This window comes from Cavia porcellus, unplaced genomic scaffold (genome assembly GCF_034190915.1).
Source record: "Cavia porcellus strain 051 isolate PalLab524CR breed Dunkin Hartley unplaced genomic scaffold, mCavPor4.1 scaffold_26, whole genome shotgun sequence".
In the NCBI taxonomy this organism is placed as follows: domain Eukaryota; kingdom Metazoa; phylum Chordata; class Mammalia; order Rodentia; family Caviidae; genus Cavia; species Cavia porcellus.
The window spans coordinates 48,112,002-48,137,786 of record NW_026947509.1 but is presented as its reverse complement, the minus strand read 5'-3'; the positions used below and the strand labels follow the sequence as shown (position 1 = coordinate 48,137,786).

The window sequence follows — 25,785 nt, the reverse complement described above, 5'->3', positions numbered from 1 at the left end:
TAACAAGCCAAGGGTTACGCTCACATTATAACCATTTCTTCTGATGACCATTATGGAAATTAGCTGTCTAGGTCATGGAAATAAACCAGACAATGGCTGAGAAGAAAGTAGTCATGGCAGACACGTGATATAGATGACTTCTTCCTCTTTTATTTGAAAAAAAAATGAAACTTCCTAGAGCAAGAGTTTTCTTGTTGCAAAAGAGCTAACACTTAGCCCCACTGAGCAGACACCCACTGGAAAGGTAGCACTTTCTTGTAACCCTATTCTATCAATCGAGAATCCTGCAGAAGCTGAACAAAAAACAGCTACAGTACCGCTGAATAGAAGCTAGTTCATTAACAATAAGTACTTCCAATTACCAGACCAGGTGAAGCCTCTTATTTGATTAGAAGTTAATAACTTAAGTATGGAAAGTGTAACACAAGGTTTTATAATCTTTTTCCTGTATCACTTAAAAGGCTGCTCTCTAATTATGAAGTGTTGTATGGAATGATTACATGACCTGCACAGTAAGACAACTAGCACTAGCAACCAGGAAGCCAGTTCCATCCGTCTTTCCTGGACAAAAGGGCCCAGGGAGGACTTAGGTTGCTCATGAGAATAGAAAAATAAAATGTTCCCTACCCCATTACCAAATAAGAACTGCAACCAAGCGTGTTGAGTGCCACCTCGTGGATAAACTGAAAATATGCGGCTCTCTGTGTTTCAAGGGGGAAGAGAGTCTGGACCGTTTGGCCTGTTACAGCCAAAAAAAGATTGCCACAAATAAAAAGACTCCAAGCTTGTCAAACTTTCTCGTCTCTGTAGCCTTTTGAATCTCCACCTGCCTTTCCAGCTTCGTGCAGACCTGCCAGCTCGCCCTAGGTGACCCTGGGCACCCTGCTAGTTTGCTCACCTTTTCTTCCTTTAGCCACTGTCCCAAGCTTTTGGTGGCCAGCCAGTGGTTGTAGTCGTTACTGTAATTCAGCACCAGCAAACCTGCAACCTGGAGAGACAGGCAGTTGTTCATCAGTCACGGAAAGCCATCCCTCTCCTGGGACTCACTTTGAAGGTCAATTTGCATTTAAAAGAAATACTTTCTTATATCCCCTAACATGGGACAGAAAAGTTTGAAGCTTTGAAAAACGAATGGTTATCGATGCTTTTATTTTTAAATATGCAACAGTTTCCTTTCTCTGTGGCGGCACAGGTTTACCTGGATGGCTGAATCCTGAGATTAAGCCAGTCTGCTTTCCTGGCATTCTGTACTTTCCCCCTATTTCATTTATCAGTAAGTTGATTGATAATTATTTGTTTAATAAAAAGAAAGAATAAAATAATTTTCTTAATGTACAGATAAAGTAAACTGAGACATTTGGGGAAAACTGTGAGAAACAGTGAGAGTTAACTAAATGATGGTCCAAGTCGCTCCAAAATATAGTGGTGAAAATGACCAACCTGAATATAAAGTTTTGAATTACTTACAGGATTTATATTCCCAAAATATTACCCAAATTTCTTTGACTGGAAAATCGTAATGTAGTTACTTTTACTCTGGCATATGAACTATTTAGACCCTCAAAAAAAGACAAGATTAGATAGCAAATAACTATGGAGAGTTAATTATTAAACCATTTCTAAAATTTGTGTTGCTTAGCTATTATTTGAACTTTTAATAACATTTTCCAAATTGTTAAGATGAAATTAAAATCTAAAATATCCTGAGAAGTGAAGCTCAAAATAATCTCAAGTTAAAGATTATTCTTATATACTTATAAATAAGGTAAAATATAAGAATGCTTCAAATTGAGGATATTTAAATAATCATCCCTGGTGTTACCTTAATTCCATCAGACTCCAAATATTTGCTAAGTCCCAGCTCATCCAGGGCAGAAGTGTCCGGTACCCCGCCATTCCCAATAATAGGGTTGGCCATGGTGAGAATCTGTCCTTTGTAGGCAGGATCCGTAAGAGCTTCCGGGTACCTGGGCAAATACGCCAAGACATGAACACCAACCAAAAATAGAATATGACTGCGAAACTGAAATCTGTACACAAACTCTGAATCTCTTGAAAATTAGAGAAGATGAAAATCTCATGAGGCTGCTTCTAGATTCCAGCAAATCTAGGTAATTTTTATGTCAAACTATCGAAATTTACCCATGAGGGCTGGGGATTTAGCTCAGCGGCATAAGCGCCTTCCTTGTAAGTGTGCAGTCATGAGTTTGATCTCTGGTACCGATAAAAACGAAAAAGACAAAAAAAAAAAAAAAAAAAAAAAAGCAAAAGCAAAATTTACCTATACTACAACTAACACAGAAACACAAAAAGAAACACTTAATTGTACCTACTAAGGCATATTCTCATGCAATTGTAATTTCTTTGGTTTTTTGAAAAATGCTTTGATTCTCTTAAAATTCTTTTACAGTACTTTAACTTTTAAAAACTTTGTTCCTGTAACATTTGCAAATGTTGTGATGATTCAAACTCATATTTACTGTTGACAGCTGCCAGTTTCACCAAGACATTAACTAAAAATTGAAAAGTATTTTTCAGTATCTTTTTTAAGGTACCGACAACCATCCTGATTATGTCAGTGATAGTTGTATGGGGCATATATTTAGCAAAACTCAGTAAATATTTAAAATAAATGAGTTCATAATCTCAGAAAAAAGTATACAAGTGTGGGAATTATCATCAATTTAGAAATACATCAATCTCATAACACTTGACCTGAAGCATTTGTGATCTTTAAATTAATAGATTTTGAATATCTCTTTTAAAGTTTGATAAGTAATTAGGACAAATGCAGAAAGAATTCTAAAGTTGAGGAAATTACAGTTGCACCTATTCCACACTCTGGGAAACTTTGCAACTGAGTTTTTCTTCCTTCTTACGTTCTGAGTTCCGACGAACTGAGTTAAGACAAATATTTCTTGTGGATTACACTGAAAGTGAATTTAGGTGTCAAAGGGGACAGAATCAACAACCTCAAAACCAATAAAATTCAGGAAGTCATCAACATAAATTCCTCAAACCCATCCAAGCCGGCTCCTTGCAGAACTAACTTGGTCAACAGAGCACTCAGTCTTGCAGCTCTGAAAATGCCTAGGGTGACTCCAGCACCGTGGGATTTATCCACCACCTCCATCTTCTAATTTCTCAGATGCCTCTCACCTGTCTGGAACTGAGAATTTCTAAAGGCGGCTTCCACACAATATAAATGCACTTCTTGAAGATGAAAAAAAACTAATCTGCCTAATTATCAAGCACTGATTGAGTGATTCATGTAATGGACAAAAAGCTGTGTTTCTCAATGGAAAACATCCTGTGTAATAATCGTACAAATGAATGGCTTTTTCTGCATCAAAAGAAATCTTTAATTAATTTGATTTTCCTGACTTTCCTTCCTTCTTCCCAGAAAAGAACTGGTCATTGCCTTTAAGCCTGGGCTCACAGCACCCTTCAGTAAGTGAATAAATGCAGCTTCTCCCAGAGAACCGCAGTGTAGGAAGCAAATTAATCCATCAGGTCCTGTTTGACTTTTGTGATGTGACAAGATTTATTACCCGTAATCTATCATTGAGAAGAAAACTCCAGTGCCCTCCATCATCCTGATCTATATTAAACAGTTGTTTGTTGGCAGGTATATTAACACAGCTAGTAATTAGTGCTGTCGAAAAGCCTAAATAATGGCTTGGTGAAGCAAAACTTTGCAAACAGGTTTCATACACAGTAATTTAATGTTCTCAGTAGTAGAACTGGTTGAAAAACCACCTCATACCCTTCACACTAAGAGGCAAGAGTTTGGAAAAGAATATACATTAATAGCAGTGGCTGCTGGGTTGATCAGTATCTTCTAGTTAACCCAATACCCTCCTTGCTTTCACAAGGCTAATCTGAATTTCCCTGATGAATTTGTGAAATTTATCCTAGGTTATTTTATGGGATGTCTAACAGAGGCCCTTTGAAAAAAAAATCTATTCATTTCCATAAGACTCATATTGTTTTAAATTCCCAGCTATAAAGCATTATCTAATCCAGCCTCCTTATCCTTTAAAGAAAACAAAGCTCAGAAAGATTAATTGATGTTCTCAATAACACATAATCAGTTATCATTAGAATTTAGACCAGACTAGGCATAGTGGTGCACGTATATAATCCCTGCTCCTCAGGATTGCCCGTCTGGACAACTTAGCAAAACACTGTCTCAAAACTAAACGAAAAAAAAAAAAAAAAAAAAAAAAACAGAACAGCACAAAAGGTGGGCCTTGGATTCTAAAAGCAAAAAACAAAAACTGAAGCCAGAACTTCACCTTCTCGGCAACATTCACCGAGTAGGTAGCACTAGCCGCATGATTTCTGCAGCAACCCTTGTCTTCGTTACCACACTTCACTCAGTAGATCTTAAATACTAAGTTGAATCATGATCAATAATCATTCAAAATGTTAGATCTACGTACTAACCTTCTCTCTCTGATTATTTTTAAGGCAGCAAGCATATCTGATGGTTCCTCTTTCTTTTTAGAATGCAAAATTATATAAAATACTAAAGCATTTTCTTATCCCCTTATCAGGTTGTATTTCATACTGCTGCACAGACTTGCTTCTCAGCTTTGCCGGTGGAATGGCACTGGCGTGTGCTATGCAATCTTTTCCCTGTTCCGATGTTCAGATCCCTATCTCCTCTTCCAGAGGTGGTGGTAATCCCACTTCACCCGTGCCTCCACAACGTAAGTTTCTAGGATGAATTCTGTTCTTTCTTTTTAGGGGCCACAGGAGGTCCCAGGTCCTCATTAGTTGCATTGGCAGGACCCTCACATCAAAGCCTCTGTTCCAGGGTGGCTGTGGTAGGCGTCACCCACTGGGGAATCTGTGGTCTGATGATACAGCGATTTTGTGTTCCCTCTGGAGTAAGATCAGCCTATTTCCCCTCAACAGAGTGAAAGAATAAAGCCTCACAAGAGATGGGTTACTCACCCTCCCAGGCCAGTGTTAAAAACCACTTCACCAGCAACTGAGGATGGATGGCCAAAGGAGTAGCCTTTCATCTTAGTTCCATCTTCGAGGACAATGTGTGCTGTCTGTGCCTAAAACAACAGTTGGATGAATCTTAGTGGGATACAAGCCACCGCGCACATACACACACACACACACACACACACACACACACACACACACACGGTCCAAAGATAAAACACCCAAGCATCTTAAATAAATACACAATATATATAATAAAATCATATTCCCCAGACTCGGGATTGTTCTTTGGCTTCTTGTCACTTTTCTTCCACGAGCTCTTGTCACCTGACAGGTTTTTGTTTTGCTTGAAAGAGGAACTGAAGCATGTCCACACATTGCCTATTCTAAGTCTTCTTGTAGAGTTGTTGACAAGCCAGAAAGGTTTCAATTTAGCTGAAATGCTGTGGTCTATCTTTTCCTCCTTAGTATTCCCTAGCTTCACTCCCGTATAGCTTGCAGGGAAGTTCATGAGTTTGCAAAAGCATTGTGAGTCATACCACACAGCTCGTCCTCACTCTGATGTTTAGAGCCGGGAGAAATCTTCAAGATTATCTGTCACACAGAGCGCCACAAAGCTCTCGCGTTTGATGGAGTTGTCCGGGGGCTTCCCTGTGCACAGCAGCATTGCACTTGTGAAGAAGCCGAAGCTTTTTCACTCTTAGTATTGATACTACAGTGAGCATTGTGGAGCACACTAAACGCATACCATTATTTTGCTTTTCATTATCGTTAATTACATCCATGTCTAGCTCCCTCTTTAGACCAGGGGCGTTCTGAATTTGATTACTTTGCCAAGTTAATCTTTGAATCAGACTCTATAAAATTCTTGCTAGAGAAAAGGGACAATTAGAGAAACATATCTAAAAAGCAGATTTTATCCTCTCCTTATAAATACTCTAAACTCTCCTAGTAAAATACTTTGCATCCAACTCTCAATGTTTATAAACTTCAAGGGAGAGAAAAACATCTTAAACCGCGCCTGCAAGGTAAGACCTAGGCTTCAGAAGAGTCTATAGGACAAACTAATTTAAGCCAGGCTTTTAAAAACAAACTGCCAAGAAAAACATCCTGTAACAATTGAGGAAATTTTAATAATTGATGCTTAATTATATCAGATAAAAAATTTTTGGATTCATGTTAATACTGTACTTTTATTTTTAGGAGTCCTTGTCATTATCAAACTTACAAACCAGAATATTAAAGCACAAAACAATTTGACATCTGTGATTTACTTCAAGTAACCTGGAGCTAGTGAGATGGGTACAAATATAGATGAAACTAGTTTGGCCATGAGTGGAACTGTTCAAAGGAATGAAGATCCTGAGATCCTGAGAGGTGACATGCTTCTGAAAGGGTGAATGAAGCCATTGGAGACAGAATATCTCTCGTCCCTGAACGGCTCAGGGAAGGGAGATAGAGATTCCCTGATTGTTATAAGCCAGAGCCACTGTGTCTAATTCCACTGCGTTTTGCTATCCCATCCCCACCCTTACCACATACATGCTCACCAACTTTGTGAGACCACAGTACTCAGTGAATGACTTCTAGGCTCTTTCGTGATATTACCTGTCTTTGTCATGGACACTCAGATTTTCAAGTATTAAAGTGAAAAAAAGCCCTTTGTTTTTCTATAATAATCTTCACCACAAAAATAAGATACTTCTTTGGGAGCTAAAGTGCCCAAGCCACTGGCCATTAGAATGATTAATCTTCAAAGTAAAAGTAGGATTTTGATTATCATCAGTATGCTATGCTCTTACATCTTAAGTGTGTGCACCTAGTATTACATTGACTCACAAAATTATTTTACTGTTTCCTATTAAACTTGATAGAATATATTATCACATTCCTCTGAACATGTAATATTACTAGTTTTCTTTTAAATCAGAAATTTAACATGTGAATTTCAAGTTTGTATTTCTGAGGAAAACAAAAAAGTTCTGTACATCTTATATATACTTGTGTGTATGAGCATGTGTGTGTATGTATGTGCTGTTTGTATGTGTATATGGTGTGTATGTGTGTGTTTGTGTGTGTTCATGGGCAGGGTTTACCAAAATAATTTGGACTTATCTATAGTTATCTATAGTTAAAATAGTTTTATCCCCAGCCTTGGAACCAGTGTTTGAAATGCAAGCTTGACACTATCTTTCAAAAGTTATGGTTTATCTTCACAGTCACTACATTAAAAAAAAAAGATTTTGGAATTACTCAGCACAAAGGAAAGCAGAGTAATTAATTTAATGTGAGAGGTGACAAGACTTCTCAGGCATAGATTGGCTTATCACGCATGTCTGAGTTCTGCATGTCTGAGTTCTGCTTATGTGCCTAGAAAAGCTACTATGCATGTCACATTTAATAACATGTTCCAATTCTATATTTTACTTTGATTTGGCAATTTCTATCTAATTATAATTCAAGATAGAGGTTATTTTCGGATGTAAGAGTGATAGTGTTTGATGAATTTCTGAAGATTGTTATAAGCTATCTTGTGAAGATGATTCTCAATAAGAGTGTATCTACTGACAAAAAGAAAATCTCCAGGTAACTCTGACACATATCACTAGATGAAACCTTTAGTCCAAGCAATGAAAATTCACTCTCAAAACAAGTATTTTCCACTAGAAAGATTATTTTCTACTCCTGAGGAATTTTTGTGTAACTGAAATGGTTTCACAAAATGAAAGAAAAACATTTTATTAAACAATATTGTTTAAGAAATAATTTTATGGAATGTAAAATATAAGAAATATAATTTCATGGAATGTAAAATAACTATACTTAGCAAACTTAAAAGTAAATTGCAAATTTCAATTATTTTCTCTATGCCAATTTATCTGTTCTCCCCTGCTGCATGCCTAAAATATCATCTTTGTTTATATTTTCTTTTTCTTTCCTCTATCCTCTTCTCATCTAAGAATTTCAAATTATTGGGTCTTCGGTTAAGAGCCTATTTAAATATTTTAAAGAAAGGTAAAAATTAACATAAGCAAATCCGACTTTTGTTAGCCTGCTCCTAAAATTCTATTTGGTATTTTTCTTTTCTCTCCTTGGGACTAGTTTTCTACTTTGATTTCCTTTTTCTAAAGATATATTTGAGCAGACATTTACTACAGCCTGAAATAGTCCCTGAGATTGTGTTCAATATGTCTTTTGCTGCTTTAATTATATTTTTTGTTCTTTTTGGAGGTTTTTATAGATCTTCCAATTCTCTTTCTCACCACACATTATATTGTTACAAGGCTTCTGTTTATTGCCTACAGTACCTTTTATATTCTTCCTAACTACTCTGGTCTCCGATGAGTTTAAAATGGTGAGCACCAATTGACTTATCTATGAATTGATAGAGGCACTCTGAACAAAGAGACATTATTTAGAATTCCCCTTTTCTAGCTAAAAGTTCCCCAAATGCTATTTCACCCCAGTAAGTCCAGAAGAAATCACCTTATTACCACCGTAAGATATTTTAATACCCTTGGTCCTAGTAGACAAAGGTTCATAGCCCAGGGATTAGATTGTAATATTAAATTATAATGTAAGTGCCTACTGTGAGAGCCCTTTGGTATGCTGAAAGCTGAATGTGCAAAGGAAACCTTGATGAAGGGAAATAGGATTTTACGAGTTTTGCAAACCAAAGAGGCTTATAGTCACATGGCTCTGATGTGTCTACATTGCTAATATGACATTGTAAACATTCAACTCACAGATATTCTTGAGCTTCTGCCATGTGTGAAAAAACTGGTGATAAATGGATGAATTTCCTAAGTACCCACATTTACTAAAACGCTAAATATGAACAGGGCTTATGAAATAGATGAAACCTGAAAAAGAATGTAACTAAAATACCTGGAAATACAAAGACAAATATCATCCTTTCCTTTGGGGATTTTATCTTTTTAGTCAACGCTTGGGATAACAAAAAATAAAATTTTTGATAAAGAAACTTGTCAGATTTCCAATTTAAAGTCTACAGTTTAAGGATTCTTCCAAGTCTTTGCTTAAATCTCGTTTTCTTGGCAAGGTCTACTTTGACAGCTTCTGTTCAGAATTACCGTATGCCCTCCACTCCAGTAACCTGCCTGCTTTTCTTCGTGATATAGTAGTTTAGTTCCATTAATATGACTAGAGCAGCCTAACAATAGGGTCAGATAGAAAACTAACTCAAGCAGCTGGGTAAGCAAGAGTAGAAAGGAAAGATACAAAGTTAGCGTAACAACAGAAAGCAAAGGACTCTTCTTTCCCAGAAGACTCCTGGCCTGCATACCCCAAGTTAGTTAACACCTCTCACCACGCCACCCTGCCTTTGGACCCAATTTCAACTAGACCTTGGACATCCACTAGACCTCAGCCCTCGAGAAATGTTAGAAAAAGCAGTAAACAGTGAAATCGAAGTCTCTTTTGAACTCTTAAAAGTTCTTTCTTTTTAAACAAACACCTGCCTGCGCTTTGCCTATTCCTATAAGACAGGCAAGGACCACAGTTTGGATTTCTGTTCCGAAAACCTTCATGATACACAAGGTATCACAACCAATCAGACTGGCTCAGTTCCTCCTTTTGCTTTGTGACTTCGTTCTTGGTCTTCATGCAACCATGAGCTCAGTTTGTACAGAATTAACAGTTTCAATCATACTTCCTAACACAGCATCCACTGCCTTATTTATTATCTGATTTATTTCACTAGAAAATGAACTTCATGTGGGCAAAGTATGCACTGTTTTGTTCGCTAATGTGCTTCCAGCTTACATCAGCATCCGGGACATAGTAAGCAATGAATAAGCTTTGTTCACATGTTAATGAAATGAAATCGACTAGATAATCTGGTTTTTTGAAGAATACTTCTAAATGACTAAAGAATTTAATCAGAAAGCAAAATTCAGAGGAAAAAAAAGAAAGGCAAATGCTCTCCTACCTTAAACGCCTCCTCCCCATTATTTCTTTTAGTTTATTAGAAGTCTATTGTTTGTATTATCTTTGATAGAAATTACAGTTTTTGTGGGCTTGGGGGTTTGTTTGTTTGTTTGTTGGTACTGAGGATCGAACTCATGACCTTGTACTTGCTAGGCAAGTGCTTGTGCTGCTGAGCCAAATCCGCAGCCATAGAAGTTACAGTTTTAACAACATTTCAAATTATTAATTTAGTTTTCTTGTGTTTTGTTGAACTGTTCTCTAAAATGCAAGTATCTAACTCACTGTTTTTCTAGTAACGATCAGCAAACCAAATCCAAACCTAAAGATATTAAGTTCCCTGGCATTGGTGACTCCCTCTGACATCTTTCCCTTATGTATCTTAAAGGGAACAATTTTCAAAACACATCTGAGAGTACAAGCTAGATAATAAAGTTGCTTAAATAATATTCCAATTAAAATAGTTTCATCGCAGCACACAGCACCTTATAATTAAAAATAATGACTCTAACAACTAATAAGCAGTGACCCATTTGCTTCTAGAATTAATACTACATTGCATAAAAGGTGCCACCACCACAGGGAAAATCCCTGTCACCATTTACCATGGCCACCTAAGTGTCCCACCTGCCTCCAGCCTCTGCTTGCTTCTACCCAAGCTATGCAGTGCAGTTAAGGTTTTGTCAAACATTTATTGAATAACAGTGGTCGTCAGACAACTCCTGTATAAGCTCCTCCGTCATCGCGCTTTCTTCATATAGGATACCTTAGCCTCCCACTCTCTGGGTCAGCCCTTTATGTGTAAGTGTGTCCTTGTAAACAGTTTGTATCCTTAGGCTGCCTAGTGCTCCTCTGACGACCAAAGGGTCACTCAGGTCAGAATTAAGGACTTATATTCACATGGCATTCATCATGCATCGGCTATGTGTTGCTTTGCATTTTAACTTTTTGAGGTATTTTTTAACCTACTAGATTGCAACTTCCAGAATAGCAACCTGAAAGCCAAATTCGACTCTTCACCTCACAGAAGCAGCCAGCTGTGATCCATATAGTACAGTAGTCACTGCAGATTTGGTGAGTATCTAAAACCATGAGTGACGTGTCACATTCCAGTAGTAAACTAACCATAGATGGTGTCTCAAAAGAATTATTTGCTGCCTACTGGTTTCTGGATATTTTTACTAATTTTCACCTTCTCTTCAAAGCAAAGGCAAATATTCTCCATAGGCATAATCCATGCAACAGGAAACAGGAAAGTAATGATCCTTTGTACCTGGGTGGCAACTGTGAGCCAACAGGGACCCTAACTCTCCACCTCCGCCGGGTGGCTTCAGAAAATGACTGCAGCAGAGGCTAGAGAATGACTTCTAAGTTTCATTGCTTTTTTCTCACAATTTTCTTCATTATTAATATTAGTAATTGTTATCAAGAAATCCAAACTCTCATCATTGGCAAAAAGGAAGAAAATTGGACTCAATATACATAATGCAAATTGTCTTCATTGTTTTTTCTGTTCATTGGTATATGTTTGTGATGCATAATAAACACATTTATCTTGGGGAACCAGCACTGTGGGCACATCGCATCTCTGTCTTTTTATTTCCCTTTTCTTTCCTTCCTTCCCCATTTCCGCTCTCCACAGGATCCCTTCTGCCTGTTCCTATCATCAATCTTTTATCTTGCTCTTTATATTATTTGTACTTTGTGTTTCTTGTATAAGTGAAACTGTTCATATTTAACTTTCCACGTCTGATTCATTTTACTTAGCACTATGGTTTCAGTTCAGATTTATCCTTATTTGCCAAAATTTACTGTATGTCAGCAGTAAATTTGTTTCAATTCACTGAGGTGGTATCATTATTGCAATATTGCATTTCTGTATAAAATTCCTAAATATTTTATAGCTCGTAATTATTCCATTTTTCTCCTCCACCCCAAAAATCTAAACCTGTTGTGTTTCTATTATTACCACTGTTGAGGTTTCTACTACAGCACTAGTATGTCCTCGGCATTCAATAAGTGTTTGTATAATTAAATACTAAAATGGTAATTGAATGTTACATACACTTCAGAATTTCCCTAGTGTGAAACCCATATATTAAGTCACTTCGTTTTTAAAAAATAGAATAACACCTGTATTAACATTTCCCTAAGAACAGACATTTCTCAGGCAAATTTTATAGAAGTCAAATGATCTCTCACTGGTCTAACTCTACCCTTTAGTTTCATGAAAAGCTTTTAAGATACAAGCTCAATTGCACATATCTCAGTTGATTAGTGTCTATATGCGATTGAACACTGAATATTTACATTACAATAATAAATTTCTCCTCTTCTAGGAGAGGATCTTATTTCAAATAAAATTATGAAGCTATGTTGGGAAAATAGGGTTAGAGACATTGTGTCATTGAAAGTTCCTCTCCGAGCTTCTCCCTGAGACACGCTCCCCAATAATAGTTAACAGGAATGAGGGGGCACTGTCTCTAAAGCTGTTAATGGATTTTTTTTTTCATCTAAGCAACATTGTGGTAGGTAACATAAAGATCTCTGTTTTATGCTTGAACTAACTGAGCCTTAGGGAAGCAAAGATCAATCCACTAGTAACTGGAGGAGCAGGGACTTCTGAACCTAATCTGATTTATTACCCCTTCTTATATTTTCTAAGCTTGTTTTTTAAGTGGCGATAAAAGGCAATTCAACCAGGAACTCTAATTTAGTTATAAGAATGTTAATACAAAATTGCCATGGATAATCCATGAGACCCAGGTCAACCAAGAGTTTACCTATCTATAAATCCATAAATTGTCAGAGTGAAATACCTAGTCATTAAATATATCCTGTCATCTGAGACGAACTGACAGGCTTTGAGAACTATGCACACTGACTCCCAGCTCTGAAGTCTCAAGTTCTCAAGAGTGTTGAGGACCCCCTTGTTGAGGTAGACAAGGCAACTTACCTCTGAGTTCCTGCCTCTGGGGCTGCTTTGCCCTGAGAAATGTGGCCCATGGACATCTCCTGCTGTCAGTCCCTTCAGGGTCTCTATCACAGGTAGCCCTTGCCCCCACCCTCATCTGGAGATTGAGCCAGCCAGAGGTGAAGAAACACACCTCAAGATGGCCCAGAACTTCTTCGGTTGATTCAGACTCTATCACACCAGCATCACAATTTCTTTGCTTCCTAACCTGAAGCTTCCATTTATAAAAGTTGATCTCTAATCAACAGGGGGCTCCCCCACCACCATCTCAACATCTGTTCCTTAAGTCATGATGGTCACTTCAACCACTTGGTCCATCAAGACTGATGTTACAAATTAGCCAACATTTAAGAGTGGAAGCTGTCTGTGGGCATCACTTTATTTGGCCCGTTAAGCACAGAGTCCATATGTGATTGCCTAAAATCCAGTTTCTGCTCACCCACCTAGAAGAGGGGAAGGCATTCATACTTTTCAAAAACCTCATGACTGATTTTGAACTAATATTTAAAGTGTATCTGCAATCAATAACATTGATATCTCTCTAAAATTATTTGATTTTCCCACCTTGATTATTTGATTATTATGTTTATAAGACATATAAACAAGCTCCTCCAACTCCCCAAAAGGTAAAAGACTACAGCCAATATGGCTTATCAAGGAAAGTTAGTTTACACTCATAGTTTGATTTCTTTTACCCTATATCATAGATGTCATGAATGTGAATACTAGGCAAGTTGTCGAATGAATAGTGTTCTGAGTTCCTTAGTATTTCATATGAATTTAAATATTAAAGATTGAAATTAAGTATCCATACCCTAGTAATATTAAGTGGTAACTTCTGTTTGTAAATTTTTAAATATATAATTATCCATAATTTATATTTTCCCATGCACAATGTGTAAATGAACTAAAGCTTAATTTTCCTACATATATGTAAAGATTCTATTTTTTAACCTCACATTTTATAATTTTGTTTAATATTCCATTCTCTGAATTATGTAACTGTATATTACTCTTAAAACAAAACTGTATATTACTCTTATGTAACTCATATTACTCTTAAAACAAGCATTCTAAATTGAGCTTAGTCTTGTGTTTTCTATATTTATAAAACCTTGGACATATTGTAATATTTATTAAAATGCATATTTGTGAGAGGAGTTTGCATAAAACCAGAAATTCCAATAAATTCTCGACAATTGGGTAGTTTGTTTGTTTGTCTGCCTTGGATGTTGATATTGTTTTCTTTCACCATGTCATGAAATATCATTTATTTATTTTCAGTGCTGGAAATTGAGCCCAAGGCCTCCCACATGCTAGGCAAGTACTACACTACTGAGCTACACCCCAAGCCTGTTTACTTAGAGATGGTTCTCGCGAAGTATCCCAAGGCTGTCTCAGTGTTCGCAGCATCTCTCAGCCTCCCAAGTAGCTGGGATTACACATGCGCACTGCTGCTCCCCAGAAAACATTTCATTTTTTACAGCATTATAAATTGTGATCATGAAGAGAGATCTATCAATTCTCCAAAATATCTCATATCTTTAGAGCTCCTAATTTTCCTCAAAGTTAAAATTCATTTTCAGAATTACATTTATGGGTTTATTTTCATTTTCTAGAAGGAGAATTATTAGCTTTGTGGGACCACAAATAAACAACCTGAATTTTGTACTTTAGTACTCTCGCTTTGAGATCATATTTGAAGGATAAATGTTTCACAGAGTTTTGCAGGATAAAAGCAAGGCAAGAACTATTAATGACAGTCACACAACTAAATTCCCCTTCAAAAGGCTTTGAAAATGTGTCCCTGGTGCTATTCTAAAGTGATTTAGAGAGCCTAGCCTTAGGAAGTAAAGTTAAAATTTAAACATATGTCAAAATTAACCTGTGAAAGTTTTGAAACAGCCTAACGGCTCATATTCTCTCTCTCTCTCTCTCTCTCTCTCTCTCTCTCTCTCTCTCTCTCTCTCTCTCTCTCTCTCTCTCTCTCTCTCTCTCTCTCTCTCTCTCTCTCTCTCTCTCTCTCTCTCTCTCTCCAGAATTACATTATTAGAAATCACCTAAAGCACTTGTGTGTTTGCTAAACTTTATCCCAGCATCATTCTGAACTTTGACAATACTGATCATCTACTTTGAACTAACTTTTAGTTTCCATTAATTCTTTATGCTGGGACAGCGGAAACAAGTTAAAATGTGACATTTCTTAGTCTAAAATAGCATTAGACCTTTACCTATGTGAATCTTACAGGCGTATATGAATATAAACCAACTTGAAAACTGAAAACTGTCATATTTTATTACAAACACATGCAATACTTCGGTTGAAGTGGAAGAAGCAATATATAAACAACTATAAACAACACTGTCTTAAAGTGTCCTGTGTATAACATCCAAACAGCCATATAAAACAAGAATATTATTTGATTTAAATAACCTGTTATAATAATCCAGCAAAAAGGAGAGAAAATGAAAAATCAAATTTATGTGATATTGAGACAAAGTTCAGTTTATGAGTGGGCTCTAGAGTAAACAATAAACAGAACAGAGAAAGGATTTAGAACATTCTAAAGCCAGATTAACCAATAAGGATGGCTGTGTAACAAAATACCCAATTGAAAAGATGTGCCTACTAAGCAGGGCCTAATTAAACTTCTACCCAGATTCTCTAACGTATATTGCACTTGCCTACAGAAGCAGATACTCATGTGTCCTTACGTTAATTGAATCACTTACCCACCTGTGAAATGGGTACAGAAGCAGAATTTCTTTCCTGGTTACCAGAAATCACCAATAAAAATGTTCTGGATACAAAGCCTTAAGTGAAATCATCAATAAATGCCATAAAAGATTTGAATATAAAGAATTAATAGAGGAAAGCTAGTAGTGGAAATGAAAATGGCTTACTCTGGGACTATATACTGCTGTGGAGTAATTTATCTATGTAAGTCACTTGCATATCAGAAAAACATGGCCCCTGTGTGCTTATTTCCATTTTCACCCAGCCCTGCAGCTATAGAACGCATCTGATTTCTAGCCTACCTGATCTTTCCTAGCTATTAGCTGACCTCAGTTTTCAGCCTCTTAATAAATGAATATGAACTGAACTGCGGGATTAGGGAGCCAAAGCTAACTTCATCCAGGTAATTACGTTATAGGTAAGATGGTTAGACACTTACAATCAGGAAATGTTCTTTTTGACAAATAAAATTTTATTTTTCATTCTTAAGTTGCACTACCAAAATATGAATATTTATCATTCAGAACTACAGCTCATTTGCTGTCTTTAAAATGTTTCATGAGATTTCTCTGTAGTTATGAATGTCTAACAATTCAGGATTTCCAAGTACTATAACCACAATAATCAATGAAGCCTTACAAAATCTGAAATTATATGCCTTTAGTTAAATATAAACCAGTAGGAGGAGAGGGGTCATAATGTTATTTTTCTTGAAAAGTTTTACATCCTGAATGTAGACAGAGACAAGCTGATGAGTAGTTTTAGTCTATGTCTCATTATAAATAAAAAATAGTATTTATAAAAATCCCATTACAAATCCATTCACAAAGTGTAGGTTTTCTAACAAGCAGTTGCTAAGTATATGCTATGTGGCATATTATTCTAAGTCTGGGGAACAATTTTCAGTATTGTATACTAACTTTTGCCATAAGGTGATAAATGAATATGGTCCAATAATTAGTTCTATATCACAGAAGAAACATTCTCAATAAAACTCTCTAAAGATGTAGTAAACCTACAGATTTGTTTATGACAAGTTCACATTAGCCAATAACCTCCTTACCAAATTTAAAAGACCCATGTGTGGCATTTAATAGGTTGAAAAAAAGAAAAGAGAGGAGCCTTGAAAGTAGTCTCATGGATTGAGTTCATTTAGACTACACTGGAAAAAAAAATCCAGTGCAAACAGGAGCTCACTGGAAAGTCTAACTCCAAGTTTGAACATACCCATGTGGTCTTCCTCAGGGCTCGGTCACTTTAAAGATCCCAAAAAAGATGTGTTACAGCCTAAGCCTGGAAATGCATTCTAGTGTAACCACATTTTAGCGGGTATTGAAAGTTCTTTCCCACTTGTCTCAACTTTTGGAGCAAGTCATAAATAGGAAGAAAGACCAAAGGCTAGGTAACAGCAAAACAATAGTCATTGTTTTCACACAAGACTTCATTTTCATTTCAAGACTTCATGAACCATGAAGAACGCTCCCCAAACATGGATACATTGGAACTCAAGGAGAGGCACGAGGCAAACGTGGGTCAAGACTGGACTCTTGAGCCAGCCTTTAGCTTTTGACCCAGGCTGGGTTTAGGGTAAGGCAAGTGAGACAGGGTGTAAGATTCAGGAGGCACCTCACTGAGCTCCGTTAGCTGGCCCACCCTGCACGTCCCTCTCACAGGCCCTCAGTGTAGGCCGATGGGTCTACAGCATTTTCAAGTCTTTTGAGTCAAGAAATCCAATATGTCAAGATGATGTTGCCAACCCAAGCCAAAAAAAAAAAATGAGTCTATACTTTAGAAAGATACAAAAGGTGGAGAACATGCACAAAAATGTTAAAAAAAGAAAAAAGAAAAAAAGAAGCCACCTTCTACCTAGAAAATCTCTGCACACCAAAAATATGCACTGTTGTCTTCCAACCAAATTGTTGTCTTCCAACCTACTGTGCAATAATTCATTGGGATAGGAGTTTAATTTACCATTGAAAAAAACAGATTACCTCAGATGAAATTCAGCCCTAAAATGTATCCATAGGCAATAAGCCTATTAAAATAGTTAATCTTAAAAATATTTCATAACCTTACTACTATACCTGACCCTTACCTCCAATGAGTACAAAGAGACTCTAATAAATAACAAATTTTATTTCTATGAATAACTTTTAAAGCTACTACAATATATTGAAATGATTCCAACTGCAGGAATTTTTGTAGTTGTTAATGTCTACTCAAATAACAATAGCTCCTCCAGATTGAGTTAAGTAGAAATTTCCATGATGGACTCAGAACATAAATTTTGCAAAGTGAAATCCCTTCAGTGCAGTGCGATGACTCTGAGGGTTCATTTGAGTCTGAAGTAACAGAGAGGACACTTGGGCTGCTAGGTTCCTGGCTTAATTATAACACAGCTCACCATTTCTGAAAGTGAGTGGATTAATGGTACAAGCAGTGCTTATTGAAAACTTTTCTATTCTCGGGGAACTTAACCTTTTCAGTTTAATACATTTGATTTCCAAATTCATTTGCAAGTAAAAATAAAACTGTTTGGCCTTAGTGACTTTCCAAATCTTGTAGACTCAGAATTTTTAAAAAGTTTCTGGTGCATTTCTTAACAACTTGTTTGACTTATATCATTCCTGTATACTCCCACAATACACTTTCTATATTTGTTAGATAATTAATTAATGAATTAATTAATGAAATAAGATATTCTAGCATACATTCTGCCTCTGGAATTAACTTCTCCATAATGAAAAAAATAATTATTTGCTTTATAAATCCTTTATGATTCTCATTACAAGAAACATCTTCTTAAAAACAAGTTTGATATTAAAGCAAAGGTGAAAGAATCATTGTTATAATTCTGTAAGAACTGTTACCAGACATCATGGTAATAATTTGTAGTACATTGAAAACAGGAAACTTATCTAACCCCCCACTAAGTCCTTCTATTGAATGGATACAGCAGATATTTTTAAAATATCTTTTTGCTTTGAAGACTCTTGTAGGTTTTCAATCATTGACTTTGCGTGAGGACCACATAGTCTCCTGAATAAATGAAGATCTGTTTCCACAGTACAGATAACAAAATTTAGGCTCAGAAAATGTGTGAATTACCAAAGTCAGGAAATGTGTAGCACAGGTTAGAATTCAGATCTCTGATTCCCCATCCATAATATTTTCCACTATACTGTTACAACCAGCTGAGAGTAATAATGAGCACTGAACATTTTCAATATTTAATAGAAAAGAGATTATGTCCTTAAAACCTTTATGCTTTATGGTTGTTGATCACTTATACCCTTGATACCAACTATCTTTAAAATGTAGAACACCTTGAAACTCTTCCCCCCAAGTGAATTACACAATTGTGTCTATTGGCAGAGCACTCTCTATAAATATTAGCCACGAGCAAATAACGCAAGGAAGCACCTCAGAAAACTACAAGCACATCACTGCTGTCGTCAAACCCACCCTCTCTCTCTCTGTTGCCAAGGGAAGAGGGAAAATGACCTCCAAAAACACTGAAAAAACAACTGAACTTACAGATCAGTGCTAACACAATCTGCCCACAGGGTGCCTTTCACAATCTACTTGGCACCTCTGACCACAGCCTACTAACCCTTAGTAACTTCTCACCACCCCTCACTGACCCAAGTGTAAGTACATCCTAAGGATTTTAGCTGTCTTTAAAACATGATACCCATCTAAAAAATAAATTTCAGTAGATCTTTCTTAGAGAGTTTTTAAAAGGGAAACCAGGAAGGAAGCTAGGTAGAATACTATTTCAAAACAAGTGAATAGCACAAGTCCCCTTGGACTGCATATGGAATTTTAATTCACTACGGTGAAGTTTAAGAACTTCTTTTTCATGTCTGGCATCCCTCCAAAACTCAGGCAAGTAATGACCAAGGGTGAGTAATGACTTTGACACTATGATATGATGGCTTATTCCGCCCACAAATCTGTCATTCTTAGCTGTGCGCAGTGGCAGAGCCTTGAAACAGACCTGCCACCAGATCTAGAAGAACTGCTTCCCCAGTAGTCCAGCCACATAACTAGACTGCTTGTGTTGTGGGTACTGTTGGAGCAGAGTGCTTAATTTGTGATCTGGAGGAACTGGTTTCTAGTCTCAGTGACATCTGCCATTTTGAAGTAACCATTCAACTTCTGCCTCTGGGGCCTAACGGGAAGACACACCAATCCCTCCCATCTACTTCCATAAGAAGAAAAATGATAATCCAAGCAACCCAAATTTTCAGTCTTAGAAGACACCTCTAACCAAAAGTGGTATTATTTTCAGACTTAGAAGACACCTCTAACCAAAAAGTGATATTATTTTCATTACCATTTATTCTCCCTGAGGTCACACACAAATATCCTTGAGATATTGCTAACACTGAACTAAAGCCAAATATTCACTTTCACAGTCCATACCTAGAGAGAGTAGTACTTTTACGGTGGTTTAGAATGTTCTAGTTTCTGGTTTTCTTGATATACTTAAACTGAATCCAAGAATATGTTTTCCTTGGTTTAATTGATTGCAAATGATAGTTTCTTAAACTCCTTCTAGAGTCTTTTCAGCGTGGTAGGTTGAATTTGCTGGCACCCCACTAATACTATTAAAAGCATCCTTTCCTTTCTGCTGGGACGATGGAAACTACCACAAGGACTCTGTTGCCACCACTTAGCCCAACAAGTGTCAGGACTGAAAAGCACTAAATCTTGAGTAAACCAAGAAAGGAAAGCACCTAAGACATTTTTATTCAATCCAGTGAGCACATGAAATATAAGCAGGACACTCAAGACTCTTCTAACTTATTTTTCTATCAGCATACAGAGGCTTGTCCCTATTTCATGTTTTACAGTTCTTACTGCTAAAGAAGTAGCACATAAGCAACTGAGATTACTTAAACTCTATGTTCATTGCAGATGATTTTCCCTTGGAGTAATTTCAGACTTGTCTGGTAACAAACGTCTTCACAAAGCTATAGGAAATGTCAGACATCCCTTCGGGGAGAGCAAAATTTGATAGTGGGGGCAAAGGGAAAGACAGTGTGATGTCCTTTTCCTAGATTTGCCCCCCAGTTGTCCATACTTGTGGACAGACCGAATTATCAGCGGCTATCTACCTCAGGGTCTTCATCTGCCAAAATGACAATGAAACTGGGCCTTTTTAAAGAAAGGTTAAAAAGAAAGAGAAAAACAGCAGTATCCACATGATGATCTGCAATTATCAAAATGACATAGATACATTTCTTCTAAAATTTATTAAAATGGCACCCTCAAAGAGGGATCCCACAACGGCAGCCTGACACACTACCTACCGCGGTACGGTCTTGCACACCCAGACAACTCCATTTCTCAGACTCATACTGTCAACAATAGAATCAAGGCACAGAGGAGCAATGAGAGATTTTTTTTAATTTTTGTCCTCAAGTAGTATCTTTAAATGTGTATTTTCACAGGAACTGTGACCATTCTTCATGTTGGGTAGAAAGCATTGTAAAATTACAGTATAAAATTGACTTAGAAAATTTCTGAACAAAATTACTCAGAGGAAATAAAAACAAGCCTTTGCTAAATCAATAGGTTTTACAATAAAGTGAATATTAATAGATGAGCACTTTGGAACTGCACTCAAGTCTGTATTTGCCTCGTAAGGGGCACTTTGCATCTCTGCTCCACTGCTGACCTTAGAAAGAAGGAAGATGGGTGTTACCTGGACAGGGAACTGGGAGTTGCTCCGGCTGAAATACTTCCATCGTTGGGGCACGACGTTGGTAAGGCACAAACTACTCTTCAGTGTCTTCACCACCTTGCAGGCTATCAAAATCCTCGTCATTTTGAAGATGGATCGTGACTAGAGTTAAATGAAATCACATACACTGTATGAGACTTCTGCTAGGAGATTTTTGAATCGATGTGAAGGAAGGCTGGAGAGGAAGCCCCACAAGCAGGGTGTCAGCCTGGCTGCAGAGTTCTCTGGATTTCCATTCATTCTGCCCTTAAATGTTCTCCCGCAGCTCCTCCTCCTCTCTCAGCCCCTTCTCGCGCAATGATGTCCCATGGACGTGTCACACAAATTGCAACACATCCAATACTACCTCTCCTGCTGAAGCAATGCTGGCGTGTGAGACAGCCAGGGGCCCATCAATTAGATTATTTATGCGGCTGAATAAAGTGACCGAAACTGTATAACTGGACTTATCCTAAAGAGTAGCAAATTTCTAAAAATGCTAAAGATCAGAGGCCTTCACTTCTGTTGTATGTGGTGCCTAATTTGCCTCAAAAGAGATTATAGGTTCCCAAAAAAGCCTAAGCCTCACCTCCATTTGCTTGGAAAAATAATGGAACCACATGCCAGCTTTTAAAAACCAGAATAAAATTTGATCCAGAAATACACAGTAAACCTATCTTTATCATTTTGGGAGTTAATAGAGCAGTGTGTTATATTCTTACTAATGCTTTGTTTTGTGTTCCAAATTTTAAGATTATCAGTAATATTAAGTAAAAGTACAGCTAGAGAAAAGTAACTTGCTATACCTATCACAAGTCTGTTAAATGTGTAGGAAGTACATGAAACAATGGTTAAACGTCGACTTTAATGTAAGCTTGTTTCCTGACAAAATTTTTTAGTTACTAAAATGGTACTTATGAAATTTTTCAAAACTTGAGCTTTCACGTTTCAAGAAAGTGAAATCAATTCACTGAACCCTTCAGTCAGGCAGTCCCAGGGTCTCATGGCTGGTGGGGTCTCTCACGTATGTCATGGTTCTGGGAAACAGCACAGACCATGTTTTGACATCCTTGCAAAGGAGTCCAAGAAGTAAAAGCAAAGAAAGTCCTTCCTGGGGCTTTCCACAATGGAAAAGGGGACCCAGAGTGATGTAAGCATTAAAAATCTGACGACAGGACAGCAAGGCCAGCGCGGGGAAGGGAGGGAGGCAGGCGTTTAAAAAATAACTGAAACAGAACAAAGTTTAAGCTACATCATCTCCCTGAATGTATTAGGACATCAGCATCCTCTGAGGTCAAACTCCGTGGTTCTGGTGACTTTGAAAACGGGACATAATAGTCTCATTCTAATAAATACAAGAAATTAGTAAAATAGCTACTAGTAGAGAAGTGTATACCAATGCAATGGAAAATAAATAGGAGGGGAATAAACGAAGGAAAGATGTAACTCCTCTTGCACGCACAGTCAGATTTACGTGTGAGATTGTGTCGGACCATATTTTGAAGGTTGCTATTTCTCCATGTAGATAGAGGGCGGGGAAAAAATAGAAACCACAGAACCAGAGGGTAGAATACATGGCCTATTTTTTAAACTGAGTCTGAAGAAACCTAGAAGCAGGTACAAAGCTAAGCACCATGTAACAGAAGGCTTGGGGTGCCTCATAGAGCCTTGGCCTTTGCTCATGTGTTCTTCACAGTTGTAGAGATTTTTTTGAGTAAGAAATAAAGGAGAAATTTCTGTTAAAGAAATATCATAGAAAATGAATTGGAGGACGACAGAACTGGCGATTGAAAGCTGCAGTGTATGGATTGTAGCACCCAGAGAGAGTGAGGCAGGGAGACCACAAGTTAGAAGCCAGCCTAAGCAACTCAGCCCTTTAGCAAGACTATCTATATCTCAAAATAAAGAGGGCTGAGCATGTAAATCTCAGTGCAAAGGCCTCAGGTTCAATCTCCAGTATAGAAAAAATCAAATTAACTAAATCTAATTTAGGCCTTGATCTTAGCTCTTTGCTTTTGATTTATATATACAAATATACACATTTACACATATGTGTGGAACACATGTGTACCACAGATTGCCTTTTCCTTAAAAGAAAAATGATGTAGACTTACTATGTAAAATGTTTAAGATGCAAAATAAATAAAAAATCATTCATACCCCCAATTTCAGAAGCCCCCACACAGTGAACGTTTCACTATGGTTCCTCTCTTCCTTACTTGTGCTTTAATCAACTAGAATGTTGGGGAGCTGGGGATTTCAGAGATTGACCACGGAAAAGATTTCATCAGAGTTTATCACAGTTGACTTGATGATTTTCCAGAAATGTTAGCAAATCCAGGATCCAATGCTGCGGCTCCCCAGATCAGAGAGAAATGTGGCCAAGAAAGCTACAATGGACTTACCCTTAGTCGGTAAGGGGTTCTGGGTGCAAGTTCTGGTTTCCAGGCACCAAAGTAGAGGGCAAAGGGAGGGAAGATTTAGAGCCCAAACTGGAGGCCCAAAATTCCACAGTCTTGCGGATTAAGGCAATAAGTAAAACAGCAAGTAGTTTTAGAATCAAGTGTTCAGTCAGTGAAATCTGCAAGCTGAAAACTTCCCAAAATAAAAAAAAATATACACACACACATATATATAGGAGTGAGGGGTTTACATTAGAGCAGACGGAAGGGCTGTGGCTTTAAGAATAATTGATAAGTACATTAAAGTCAGATATGAAAAAATGAGTGGAAACATTACATCTTCACGACAGAAGTTTTTCAAAGCATCTCAAAGGAAAGGGAGTTTTTCTCACAGTCCAGGAATCCCTCTTCGCAGAGCTCCAGCACACCAGTGACATGCACGGCCCCAGGGAAGCTACCTTGAACAGTGTGTTTGTGAGCCGGGTCACCAAGCATCCACCAAGTATACAGATCTTTCGCGCTAAACAGTAGATTACTTCACGTGGAGTTAACCCTCTTTTCTAGTGATGCACTTACAGCTGTGTGCTCTCTTCCTCTGCACAATCCCACAGAGAAAATTAAAAACTAAATAATTCTTCGATTTTATGGAGAAACAGTCTAGTACCTCTTCATTTAGTTCTGAAAAAGTATTTCATTTCTCTAATAAATTGGAAATGCATGATGCTTGTATGTAAAGAACCTCTTTATCCTATATATAATATATATATCTTTATCCCATATATATAATATATAATGCATGTGAATATATATATATATATTTGAAGAAGGAATTCCTGCCACTATTACTTTCTATTTCCAAACCAGAGGCTTTTACTTTTCTGTGGGTGCCTAGATAGATGATATATAGATCATAGATAGATGACAGCTAGATATTATTAACTATTACAAGTATTTAATGCTTTTAAAAACTAATAAAAGCAGTCAGTTTTCCAAATTTCCCTGTACTTAATTTTTAAAACTGCAATTGAGATATCTGGTATTGAAAATAAGAATACATCAAGAATTACATTGTGTTCATTTTCATTTGATGCTTAAAGAAATTTGGAAAATATTGAAGACTGGATAATAGCCCCCTCCAAACCAGCCCCTGTTAGTTCTTTATATTAGATCTTACTTTACTACTTATGTCTTGTACTGGTCACACTTATAAAAACCGTGACACACTGTGTGACCAGTGACCACGTTTTGTGGATCTCACGTTGTAAGTGATACGTTTGGTGTTGAAGTATTTTAAAACTTCAGTTCAATCAACTACAAAACATTTTCATTGCCTGCATTACTACTTCAATGCATGTCAATATTTCTTTTTATCAATATTGGCAAATTTGATGCCAGAAAATATGTACCTATCTGCATCCCAACTGTAATATATCAATGTCTCTTCAGTGTGTACTCACCAACATTAGTTATTATCTTTTGTTTCCTGGAATATAGTAAATAGTATTTTGCTGTCATTTAGATTATGGGTGAAATTGAACATTTCAATATACTTTTAGTTAATATGAATCTTCTTTTGGTGCTTTTTGTTTCATCTCTTTTGTTCCCATTAATTCATTTATGTCAATGATCAAAATAAGTCCTTAAAGGAAACATAAACTACTGAGTCTGTAAATGTCCTAATTTCAAATATCTTCTTTAGTTGGATAGCTCTTTGTCATAGACAAGAAAATGCCTGCTACCAATTTGAAAAATTGAAAACAATTCATCCTGAAAAGTAAGAGCCTCAGGTTTTGGAAAGAATAGAAAATAATAATGTTAATAATTTCTTCTTCAAAGGTACAGAAACTGCCAACTGCCTCTTAAAGTGTGTCTTATTAGGTAATGAATCAGAAAACTCTCTAAGAAGGTACCTATCAAAAACTTAATTCAGGATATTTGCAAGATATGCTTCTAGAAAAATGATTAAATGAATTATGGAGTCCTGTGTGCAGAATTCCTATCTCATCAGTGATGATTACTTAAGCAGGAACAA

At 36.9% G+C, this 25,785-nt stretch overlaps 1 protein-coding gene across 1 annotated transcript in view; it reads right to left on the bottom strand.

Annotated features, from left to right (window-relative positions):
- Cps1 (carbamoyl-phosphate synthase 1) overlaps nucleotides 1-21,616 on the bottom strand; it is a 111,908-nt gene extending 90,292 nt beyond the window's left edge. Inside the window, exons 1-4 of the mRNA XM_003474476.4 lie at nucleotides 21,334-21,616; nucleotides 4,963-5,072; nucleotides 1,823-1,967; nucleotides 899-988 (exon numbers count right to left, since the gene is read on the bottom strand). Coding sequence (XP_003474524.1) covers nucleotides 899-988; nucleotides 1,823-1,967; nucleotides 4,963-5,072; nucleotides 21,334-21,456 — 468 coding nt within the window. The 5' untranslated portion in view covers nucleotides 21,457-21,616. The remainder of the gene's footprint in view (nucleotides 1-898; nucleotides 989-1,822; nucleotides 1,968-4,962; nucleotides 5,073-21,333) is intronic.
- Nucleotides 21,617-25,785: the final 4,169 nt, after the last annotated feature.